At 34.9% G+C, this 12,295-nt stretch overlaps 1 protein-coding gene across 3 annotated transcripts; it reads left to right on the forward strand.

The window, feature by feature from the left end:
* Window positions 1-1,812: 1,812 nt before the first annotated feature.
* On the forward strand, window positions 1,813-11,898 carry PEX10 (peroxin 10). Of its 3 annotated transcripts, XM_088958144.1 has the most exons (13): window positions 1,985-2,311; window positions 3,059-3,090; window positions 3,761-3,836; window positions 5,216-5,305; window positions 5,815-5,909; window positions 6,008-6,218; window positions 6,435-6,504; window positions 6,619-6,697; window positions 7,699-7,832; window positions 10,098-10,192; window positions 10,481-10,569; window positions 10,672-10,729; window positions 11,313-11,898. In XM_088958144.1, exons 4-13 carry the CDS (start codon window positions 5,234-5,236, stop codon window positions 11,367-11,369), a joined length of 960 nt encoding a protein of 319 aa, XP_088814270.1. In that variant the 5' UTR covers window positions 1,985-2,311; window positions 3,059-3,090; window positions 3,761-3,836; window positions 5,216-5,233; the 3' UTR covers window positions 11,370-11,898. The 3 variants fall into 3 exon arrangements, with proteins under 3 accessions (XP_088814268.1, XP_088814269.1, XP_088814270.1); XM_088958142.1 differs by lacking the exon at window positions 3,761-3,836 and having other exon boundaries at window positions 1,813-2,311; XM_088958143.1 differs by lacking the exons at window positions 3,761-3,836; window positions 11,313-11,898 and having other exon boundaries at window positions 1,813-2,311; window positions 10,672-10,865.
* The last annotated feature ends 397 nt before the right edge of the window (window positions 11,899-12,295 follow it).

The raw sequence follows: 12,295 nt of genomic DNA on the forward strand, positions 1-12,295 counted from the left end.
TTTGAAACACAAATACCTTTTGAGTGTCATCTAATTTTCTTTATCAACCATCCAAACATTGACAAAAAACTATCAGTCTCAAGTCATTGTTTTTTCTATTTAAGAAAGTTTGGGTCACCAGAATGCCCACTCAAACGTGACCCCAACTTTTTTGAATGGAAAAGGCAAAGATTTGGGGCTGTTAATTTTTTGTCAACGTTTAGACGGTTTATAAAGAAAATTAAATTACACTTGAATAATAGTAGATTGACACTTTTTAAAAGTTCGGGTACTGAATTATCGCATTTTAAAGTCCAGGGACCAAAGTGGCATTAGGCCCAAAGTACAAGGTACTAAGGAGTTTTCCCTAAATTAAATAAAAATGATTAAATCACTTAAATGACTTAATGGTAAAGTGAACTATGGCCTTTGTAACCATGAGTGTTCATGTTCAAATATTCACATGACTTATTTTAACGCAAGTTTGATTCCAAGGCCAATTCCTCCAAGACATACTGAGACATTTCCTTTGAGTCAATTTGGGTAAGGTAAACCCTTATACCTCAGAACCAATCTAGGTGGGGGTCAATTTTGAGAATTTGAAACCCTACCCTACCCAATGATAGATTAGGTAGGTTTTGGCTAATCGAAGTTGTTGATAATATAAGTACTTAGGGATTTATTCTTCTCTCTTTTCTTTTTTGGGTAAATTAAAAAGAAAATGTACTATGGGGTCAGTAGGAACCAAGGATGATCATTTTAGCTCAGGTCCACATGGCCTAAAAAATTCAAGCTTGGTCCTAGGTTTTGCATTCATGCCCAACTCGAGATTTCACAACTTGCATATATTTAAATCAAGGTTCAAAATATCGATATGTGGATATGCCCAATACGCCACTATGGGCATATTGGGCAATGTTGATAGCTTTTTTTGTTTTTTTGTCTTTTTTGAATTTGGTTCATAAGGGCCAGTTTAAGGCCCATCTACTCTCTAAACCAGTCGAGACTCCGAAACACCCCTTGTAGGGGCGTATTATGAAGTCCCCAATACGATACACATCGGCTGATATGGTTCGATACGTATCGATACTTTGAACTTTTATTTAAATATATGTATTTTATATATAATATATACATATGTATATATGTTATTTTATGTCATATTTATATATTTTACGAGGCTTTCAAAAAATATATTTTATTTATAAATTTTATAAAACATGACACTTATGATATGTATTATATATGATATTATGTACTATGTATTGTTTATTAAAAAATATTGTATCCATATTATATCCATTAAACATAAAATATTATATATTGTAATATTTTATATATAGAAAGCATAGACCTGAATTTAAGCCCAACCCCACCCATGATCACCCCTAGGGGTCAATGGCAATTACCCTCTAAACTTTCATTTGTGACAAAGACCCTTGAACTTTCACTTGGTTGCTCCAATAGATCTTTGCATATTTTTATTGGATTTAATTTTTAGATGAAATGATAGAGGCTTCTTTTTGAAAACATGAATTAAGGTTTCATTTGGTTTTTCTTGATTTAAAGAAACAATAATTTAAAGAAACTTGTTTTTCAATGTAAATTAAATGATTTTTATTATTTTAATTGGTTTCATTTGAAGAAACTATAAGTACTTTTGGATCAATTAGAAAATAGAGGGCTTAAGGTTGTGCTTGCTTTGAAAGAAAAAATAGGGAAAAGTGGGAAAAACTTTACAAACCTTGTATATGTTTTCCTATCTCTCCCTACCTTTTCTTTCTAACCAAATATAACCTAAGAGAAACGGGCGAGAAAAACAAAATAGGAAAAGTTCATATTGATAATTTACCCACTCTATCATACCTTTTTTTTTTTATTTATTTAATTTTTTGCTTCGTGGGGGCTACCATAAGTGTAAGTTCAGGGGTCTTTACATTTTCTTTACAGGATTTCCTACCCACTTTCACCTATAGGCTGTGTTTGATTTGAAGGAAAAAGTAGGAAAAGAAAGGAAAATGTAGGAAACCTTTACCATTCTGCTTCACTTCGTCAACAATTTCTTCTAATTTGCATGTCGGAGAGATTCGGGGGTGTTGTAGACTTGTAGTTGCACTGACGAAACAGGCACCAGGCGAAATGAGAGGGCAAGATTTGTCTGGTTCGGTTAACCCCAACCATGGCGAGGTGGACTCCGCGTCGTCGCAGCCGCCACCGGCGAGGCGTTTCCCTCTCGCGGCGCAACCGGAGATCATGAGAGCCGCCGAGAAGGATGAGCAGTACGCCTCTTACGCTTACGATGCCTGTCGCGATGCTTTTCGCCATTTGTTTGGTTAGTTTTCTATGGCTCTAATTCTCTATTTTTATCGGTTTCTCTATTCAGCACCTTGTTTCTTTTCCCCCCGTTAAATTGATAATCTAATTTCCCTTTCAGACATCTCCAATTTCGAGCTCTTTATTTTCTTTAGGCAAATTGATTATAACTAAAGTGAATTGGGGCGGGGGGTCGATCTCGAACCATAATCGGCATTTTTAAAAGCTTCTGATTTTTATTATAGCGATTCCCGCCTTAGCAGACTAGCTTGTATCAGCTTAAGACTCCTTCAACGTATACCATAATGATAAGTATTTCAAGTGGCGTATAGGTATAATTCCACCTACACGCCAATTAGTGGTTTGGTGAAGGACAAAGGCGGGTTCTGAACCAGGATCTATGATAACAATACGTAGAGGCATTAGTTAAATAGCAAATACATTGGGTGTAAGGAATTTGATTTGTAAATAGCAAGTAAAATACAATACCATATTTGTAAATAACTTTTCATCAGATTCAAATTTCTTATGGCCAGCACTCCTAGCAGAATGTAAAATTTAAACAGGCAAGTTCACTAATAAGAAGGTGAAGAAAAAAACAAAAACTCAAGAATTTGTCACTTGTATTTACAAGTTTGCATACTTTTGTTTCAATATTCTCTGGAAGCATTTTGAAATGTTGCCTGCATTAGATTTTCTCTTTGACTGTCTCTTGGATGAGAAAACTTTTACCATTCAATTCTAAGAGACTTGGTTCTTATTACAGGTACAAGGGTTTCTGTAGCTTACCAGAGTGAGGTTAGCCTTCTGAACTGCTTTTAACGCTTAACAGTTAGGTTTTGTTTTGTATTAATGTTGCATTATATGAATATCATCTGAAGTTCTCAACCTGTTTTCACCTTCATCAAATGCTTTATATTAAGAAGTGATCTTTTCAAAAACGAAGCATTACCAAGAAAAGAAAATAACTGAAAAGAAAAGCTTCCGATCTTTGATTTTGTCAATTCTGTTTATCTTTATTGCAATAACTGTTGCAGAACTGTAGGATTTAAGGAATGATTTTTTAAAATTTAAAAAATCCCTCCAAACTTGGGACATATTGAAGTATCTACAAGTCCAGAGATGTTCTTCTAGAAAATTCATTTTTACTGGCTATTGGGATCTTATCAGCCATCAACTCCTAACTGTACAAGTGATTTGATCTGCATGGTTGCTTCTCACATGAACCTTCTCATGTCTATGTCAGTATATCTTGGTGATTTGGATGCAAAAAATCATGATAAAGGTACATAATTTAAGAATGACTCTAAAAGGATGTTTTCCCACTATCATTCTTTGTCTTTAGTTAGACTAAACTAGATAGGAGAAAAACTTAAGTGCTCAGCAGTGCTTCTATTAACTTAATTTCTTCATTTCTTCAACACTTATCAGGCATTAATGTGTTAATGTGGTTGAACAAGTTTTACAGGCTGCAATGCTGCATAATTTCCTTTTAATGGAACCTGAGTTAGCAATCCAGATTCCAGAATAATTATTTTATCAGAGTGAGTTCATGGAATGACCAAATATTTGCTTTGCTCTTGTGTGCATGTTGGGGGTCCACATGGATCAAATCATTCAAGATGGGAAACGTGCATGCATTAGCATAATTAATTTATTGCTATTTTTTTCATGAATTTTCACTACTAAATTCAGTATAGAGCATTTAGACCTCAGATAACTTGGGATATCCACCTTTTCTTGGCATTGTTTATTTGTCAAGAGTGTAATAATGATATCTAAAAAGTTACATTATTGCCTTTGGCTTCAACCTGCAGATTCAAAAGTTACATTACATGATGAATTTGAGGTGTCTCCTGGTGCTTTCTGATGGTTGAAATTCATCTGGAAAGAAAAAACAAAAGAAAAAGAAAAACTTAGGACATTATTTACATAATTATTGAATGCTTCAAATTGGGGACCTAATCCAATTATAGAAGATAAGACTTAAAATACAATTATATGATTCTATGAGGTAGATCTAGATCTTAGTTATCAAACCAGGTTATTGCTCAAATTGTTCTATATCCACCCTTTTATCTGACAAAGAGCTAGTCTGATAAAATGTATACATTTCATGGAACAAGTTTATCTGCATAATTAAGGTATATATACTAAGTTTACCAGCATAGCTATTCTCAGAAAATAATTTTATTTTAATAAAACTTAAAGATGTAATCTTGTGCACAAGGTAAAGATATTTCCAGTAACATTGTTGTTGACCAGGGATTTGTACTGGATCCTATCATTTATAGAGCCATACCTAGATCTAATGTCCATACATCTGATCTTTATCTTACCTTTGACAACTCAAGTTTCCAGATTCCATATAATGGATACTCCTGATGCTTTATTAATTTAACTAATCATAGTTTTATGGATGTGGATTCATCTGAGTGTTTCCATGTCTGTGGAGTCTGTTTTCCATTCTTTCTTTGCTTTTTATTTATTCTTTAAATCCTAGTTAAGCCTTCTTTTTCGCATAGCATCAGTATATACTGATCTAGTTCCAGTTTTTTCCCCCTTTTCCTTTCTTTTTCACCCTGGTTGTTTTTGTATTGCAGACAAAACTGTTTGGCCAAATATTCCTAATTCTTTATTAATTTAACTAATTATAATATTACTTGTTGAGAGCTTAAGTTTCAAGTTTTCATATAATGGATACATCTAATGCTTTATTGATTTAATAAATCATAGTTTTATTGTTGTGGATTCATAAGTGTTTCCATGTATGAATCTATTTTCCCATTCTTTCCTTCTATCTTATTTTTCTTCTTTTAAGTCTTAGTTAAGCCTTCTCTTTTGTATTGCATTAGCATTACTGATCTAGTTCTCAGTTTTTTTTTTTTTTTTCTTTTTACCCATGGTTGTTTTTGTCTTGCAGACAAAACTATTGGGTCAGATGCTTTATTATATTTTGACAACAGGTGCAGGACAACAAACATTAGGAGAAGAATATTGTGACATCACTCAGGTCTGTAGCATTGTTTTTCTCCATTATTGCTCATTTCTAGGGAGTTAGGAAACAGAAAGTTCACTACTTCAGGTTTAATAGTATGTAAATAAAATGTAGTTCAAATCAATAAATTGACATTTTCATTCATGTAAAGCAATATCCTAATGAATAAGTTAGGAGCACAAGTATTGTTGAGAAGCACCAATAGAAAGATTTTGAGAAAAGCAATTATCAGAAAAAAATGGTGTTGATAAAAGATTTATTTGTGTGATCTCTCAAGAATTTAAGATTCGTGATCATTTTCCATCAGGCTTATGCAAGGAGCTTCCAAGTTGATGTTGAGATATTATGTGTTGTTAACATTTGTATTATCTGGCTTGATGCCCTTGTCTGTTGCATGAAAATTTATGTTGATTATTACCTTATTCTAGGCAATATTCTCTCTTCAAGTAGTATACAGTTTATCTTTTTTTCCCTTTAATCAAAATTTACCTCTCATCTTCTAATCTTCATGGTTGATTTCACAGGTTGCAGGTCCACATTCTCTTTCCCCAACACCAGCAAGGTGTGCTCTTTTCATCATATACCAGACAGCAGTTCCTTACCTTGCAGAAAAAATTAGGTAATTTAGGATTTCCTGTTTTTGAGATGTTCAACATAAGTTGTTATCATCCCACCAAGAGGCAAAAATGAAAACTCTTAACTGTATGCCTTTAACAGCTCTAGAATGGCTGCCCGCGGGATCATCCTTGCTGATTCACAATCTGATGAGTTGTATGGTGAAATTTCTGCTAGAAGAAATCAAACTCAATCTTCTGTTACTACCGAAGGTTCATCAAACTCCACAACAGTGTCATCTATGTCATCTTTTTCAAGGTTGAAGCAGAAAATCTATGGGTTATGGTTGTATGCAGTTCAGAGATGGCACACAGTATGCTATGATCTCTCATAACTTATTTGTCTATCTCTGCTATTATTTCCAGCCAGCATGCTTCTGTACCTCATTATATCTGGAGAAAAAATACTAAAGATATTGTTTGGTTAGAATTCACTGTTACAATATCTCCATAATAATTGCATCACCTCCCTGTTGACTATTTGCTGATTTGCACCTGCTAAATTTCCACATCCTGCTTTTGTTATTCAGGTGCTTCCATTTGCTCGTGAGTTTTTGCAATTGGTCCTCCGTACCAACCTCATGTTTTTCTACTTTGAAGGTGATATATAATATGTTATAAATACTTAGTAAAAATTTTAATGACAGTTATTGGTAGAAATATGGTCTGAGAATCTAAATCTCAGTTATATACTGTGTCATCTTTCTTTTGCAGGTCTATATTATCATATATCAAAACGAGCTGCAGGTATTCGTTATGTATTCATTGGCAAGCCATCAAATCAAAGGCCTCGGTAAGGAGCTAAAAATTTAGAATCTTCAAAAAGTAACACTGACATAATGGTAAGCGTGAGACCAGAGGTTCCTGTGGAGAGTGGCCACTTTTGTGAAAAAAAAAAGTGCCAAAGGTTAGGCTCCAGTCCACCCCTCCCAAGACCCCAGATAACTAGGACCAACATTGGATAATGACCTTTTCAAATAGTACCATCAATATAAGAAGATTTGTGAAGGTAAAAGATCCACATAATTGTTAACTTGTTGACGATCTGATTCCTGGAACATCTTCTGAGGGACACTTAATGAATCTTACACATATACCTGGATGACATTAAATGCTGGTATACTCTAAACATGAAAACTTGTTTATCTCAAGATCATACTAGGGTGTAGATATGGCCCTAGACAGAGTGTAGACGGCCTAGCAAGGTAACTAACCAAAATTAGTTTTGAGTGACACCTGCATTAATGTATGTTATTTCTCAATATGGTTATCCTCTGTCATGTTCAATTCAAAAGATAGAATGCAGTGTTTGCTGCTAATTTGTACATTGACTCTCCTTTCCTGGAAATATGTGAAGCCAAACTATCAAGCTCATCTATCTTTCACTTGACCAAGTGAGTTTGAGAATTTTGAGCAATATCTGTACTCAAAAAATACCTTTGGTTTGCTCATTATCTGAACTAACCAAATTATCTCGTAAATTTATCAGTTGAAATTTTTAGCCTAGAAGCTGGTGAAATATTGTGTATTACATGGTGTCCCACATTGTAGTCATTTCTCATGTCAAAAAGGATTGGTTGTAGTTATTTCAAGTTTTGCATCTTTGCCTAAGCTCTAGATCAGAGAAAATATTCAAAGTTAAGATTTATCTTAATGCACTCTCTTGCTCCTAAATAGTACTTGGATGTTCTGGTATTTCTTCCATGTGTTTATTAGAATCTAAACTTTTTTTAAGCATTTGTTCTTCAATCAATGTAAGACATTTTGAAACTTCCTATTTATGGTTCCCAACAGATACCAGATACTGGGGGTGTTCCTTTTAATCCAGCTATGTATCATTGCTGCTGAGGGGCTGCGTCGTAGCAATCTATCTTCTATTGCAGGTTCAATCCATCAGACATCACTCGGGCCTCACCATACTTCAGCAGGTTATCTACATTAAATTCAACTTATTCATTCATCTCCATACATTGCATTTGGTACACATATTTGCACTTCTTAGTGGGCTTAGATAGTTTCTTAGCAAAATCAAAAAGCAGACCCTAATTTTACTGCATAAAGTGACAAGACATTTGTGTTATATTTTGTTCATTTATTAGTTATTTTATGGACTTCCCTGGTGTCATCATTGTATGGTTTAAAGTATCAGTACACCCCGATACGTCAGCAGGGGTGTGTATCAATACTTTTTACCCCATGCTTTTTTTTTATTTTTTTTTTCAAAGTTTCAGTTATATATATATATATATATTGTTTAATAAAAACATGGTTTCCTGAAAACACCTTTAAATAGGTGTATCGTAAACCCAAAGATATGATATGATATGCCCGATACAGGACGTATTGTATCATATCGATACTTTGAACCTTGTCATTACATTTTATTTAACTGGTACAGTTTTATCTTTATCTTATCCATTCATCTCAGTGAGGTGAAAATAGATTGGTCATAACAACATGTTACTAGGAAAAAGAGGAAGGGTATATTGGAGTACAGTGACACATGCAGCCCTTTGGGGTATCTGGGAAGAAAGGAACACCAGAACCTTTGGAAACAAATTCAGAAATGTGGAAGACCTAATCTCTTACATAACTTTCCTCTGTAACCTTTGGGTGGTTAATTCTGAAGCTTTCAAAGGTCTGTCTCTAAATGACCTCCAAAGTAACCTTCCAGCCATCCTGCATTCCTCGTAACCTTTGGGTGGGATGATCCTAAACTTTGATGATAGTGCCCAAGTATCTACCGGCCAAGCAGGTATTGATGGTGTCTTCTGTGGGGAGAGGGGGATCAGCTGAGCTTATAGTGGTCCAATTGGGAGAGCTGATGCTACAAAAGCAGAGGTCTTGTCATCACTAACAGGAATTCGGCTTGCTAAACAGCTGGGTTTTTGCTCTTTAACTATAAAAGGGGACTCTGCAAATACGATAGCTTGGCTAAGGGAGAAGGAAGGAGGGCCTTGCTCATCTGCTAGCTGAAACTCGATATATCTTAGAGTCATTGAATGTAAATCTGGTCTGGATTCCCAGGGAGAAAAACACTGTTGCAGACAGCCTTGCAAAATCAGGGGTTTTTAGGGAAAGTTTGTATAGTGACTTCTGCTTACCTCTATAGTTCTGCCTCAGCTGCTTTAGCTTGTAGTACATTCTCTCATGTACTTGTTCCTGTTTTAATTCAATAAAAGTTACCTCTGCTCAAAAAAAAAAAAAATGGTGTTGGGCCTCAATAACATTTTCTTTAATAAATATTCCATCATATCTCCTACATTGAGGGTTGTAGTCCAAAACTTAGCAACCAGAATCACATCCTAAGAAGCAATTCCAGCTCTAATCTGTGATTAAGGTCTGTGATGGAATCATCCATGGAATAGGACATCGACAATGATGAAACACCATTTCAAGAATGACAGAATACTCTTTATAGTAATCAAACCATGAATTACAATCTAACATGCATTGTGCTGCCTTGAGGGCTTCCATGGATAGAAGGTTGGCAAACCTTTTGCTTCTTTTCACAATGTGGGACTAGTTCCCAGTTCTTCACCCTCTCCAAGCGTCACTTCCAGTCTCTTTTCCTTGCATAAACATCTAAATCTCCTACATGATTCCCTTCTCCATTTTAGTCTCTTATGCATACACATCTCAGAACTATTTGGTAAAATACATGAAAGAAATTATTTAATAAAATAAGATTTTTTTGAATTAACCAAACAATACAAAAATAGTACATTGATGATTGAACACTGTTATAGTAACCAATTAAAACAAGCATTTTTATAGTACTATTGGTTTTGATCTCTCTTTCTATCATATACAACACTCCAAATGTGTAATAGCTTTTTAATTATTTTATGTTTGGTGCTCTACAATTTCACTTGCATACTAGTTCCAAGTTTCCAACATAGACTAAACACTCTAATTACATAGCATAGAAATTCATTACAGCAAGAGTCTCAAGTTTGCAAATATTTTAGAAGAGTAAAATCCAATTTCTGTGGGGCAGCCTCAAAGATCTGAACAATTAGAGACAAGGGGGGATAGTGGAGGAGATTTATTAACTAATCCTCAATGTTTAGATACAAATCTAAGAATGAAAACCTGAGAAAATGCTTTTTTTTTTTTTTCATTCACAAACATTTTGCATGTGAAATGTAATTTATCTCATGCGTCATTTCCTCTTGCTTTCATGTGACCAGGTTTGCCTGTTCTGAATGAAGAAGGAAATCTTGTGACTAGCAATTTGAACCTTGATAAGGAGAGTTGGGCATCTGATTCCGCAACTATTTCAGAGGTATGTGTATAATATTTCTCTTATTAACAGTCTACCGATATGTCATGTCTACTTGGTGTTCCAACTCTTAAGATTATGAACGCCTTTATGGGTTCTCTGATGTATTGAGTTTCTAGTCTATGCTTGTACTCGTATATCATTTGGAAAAGCCTTCTCACGTAAGAGTTGTTTATCCTTTCATCCATCTCATGGATCTAAATATTGTGGAAGCATTGATCTCTATAACATGTGGATTTTCAAAATAATATAATATTATCTGATTTTGCAACTATATTCTATTTGTTCCAGTCTCAAACAAGTGGGGTAAGTAAATGCACACTCTGCCTAAGTAGTCGCCAACACCCAACAGCCACACCTTGCGGCCATGTCTTCTGCTGGTATCGCCTCTCTTCCGGATTAAACAGCTTTGAAATGGTATTGATAAGTCGTATTTTAATTGACAATCATGTTTTTTAGCCCTCATCTTGCTATAATTGCAGGAACTGCATCATGGAATGGTGCAATGAAAAGCCTGAATGCCCCCTCTGTCGTACTCCAGTAAGTCATTCAAGTTTAGTTTGTATATATCATTCCGACTTCTGATTTTGTTATTGAGGATGTCTGTTTACCAGAATGTATAAGTGAAACTGTTTTAAGTTAAATCAATAAGAGCCGATCATTTTATTTCCTGAAATCTTGGATGACAAACTTGGCTAAGATTTTTGAAGCAGCATCATTTTATCCTCTAAAACAGAGGGCCTGGACGTTTGATCGATATCTCGAAAAAAGGAGAAATTAAAATAAATAAATAAATAAATAAAAGAGGGAGGTTACAACAAGGTTTAAAATTTTGATACGATATGTCTTGTATCGGGCATATCGTATTGTATCGTTGGTTTAAAGATATGATCTAGTTCAGGGGTAGACCAGCCTTAAACCGACCTCTCTGAGCCAGTTTCCCAAAAAAAAAAAAAAGGAGAGCAAGCTTCGATACAGGCCAATTGGTTTCAATGTTCCAAACCATTCTGTTCTCACCCAAAGCCTGTTTGTTTGTTTTAGAGAACCAACACCAAAAACTGAATTGTTCTGGCTAAAAGCGATCAGTATCAAAGTATTTGACCTTCATGTCACATATTTTTAGATTCTTGTTGCAACACTTCTTTGCTCGGATTCAACGTGTCATCACTTTGGTGGATGATCCATGGAGTCTCAACTCTGACTACTACTACTTTATAAGCACAAAGAACTGTAACGTGTCATCACATTGGTGGATGATCCATGGAGTTTCAACCCTGACTACTACTACTTTATAAGCACAAAGAATTGTTCATTTGTCCAGGTGAATACATTACAATTTACAAAGCCCTGTTCAAAACTGCAACTAGTTACATGTAGTGCAATGGTGTACCTAAGTTAATTGAATGGACCTACGTGGAGCGTATGATCATCTGTATGTGAATAGCGTCAGATGGCTTGTTTTTGGGAGGAACCTCCTGATCATCAGACTAGGTACGTGAATAGCGTCAGATGGCTTGTGGGACCTTTTCTTTCCAGTCGGTCTGGTCCTTCTGTTTGTGTTCCTTGGGCGAATGCCAGATGTAGTAGATCATTCATTGTCATTGGAAGAGGAGTCAATATGTTCATTAATTTAGCAATGCATGGCAATGATACAATTAATACGTATTTGTTTCTTGTGACATCATCTATCTCATCTACTTCTTTTAGGTTCAGGGACCGTTATAACAATTGAAGTGGTTGAACTGAAAAAATGAAAAATTGCTTATTTGTCCTTCAGTAAATAAGTTCAACGGCTCAAGATGGAAGTTGGATAGATTATCATATGCTTCAATATTTTATTAGTTAGGGTAAATTTTATATACTCAAGGGCGGGCGATATTTCACTAAACCTAAATTTTGTTTTGTGCCAAGTTTCCACCGAACAATCACAAATTAAACAAACAAACACCTTGTTTATGATTCTGTTTATGGAGGAAAAAGGGGCTCATTAATTAATCAAACCTAATCTGCACGTTAAACCTAAGATGATTACTCACCTAAGAATGCCATTCGTCTTTGTGTATGCTTCTGTTTATTGATACTTATGCTGTTCACTTTCTTTATTTC

Source organism: Nelumbo lutea, chromosome 8 (assembly GCF_056320005.1).
Source record: "Nelumbo lutea isolate HS-2025 chromosome 8, American lotus-T2T, whole genome shotgun sequence".
NCBI classification, from domain to species: Eukaryota; Viridiplantae; Streptophyta; class Magnoliopsida; order Proteales; family Nelumbonaceae; genus Nelumbo; species Nelumbo lutea.

Coding starts and splice junctions, on each gene's coding strand:
- PEX10 (XM_088958142.1), top strand. CDS start 2,119: ATGAGAGGGCAAGATTTGTCTGGTTCGGTTAACCCCAACCATGGCGAG. Junction 3,091..5,215: donor CTGTAGCTTACCAGAGTGAG/GTTAGCCTTCTG, acceptor TTTGTCTTGCAG/ACAAAACTATTGGGTCAGAT. Junction 10,570..10,671: donor TGCGGCCATGTCTTCTGCTG/GTATCGCCTCTC, acceptor CTATAATTGCAG/GAACTGCATCATGGAATGGT.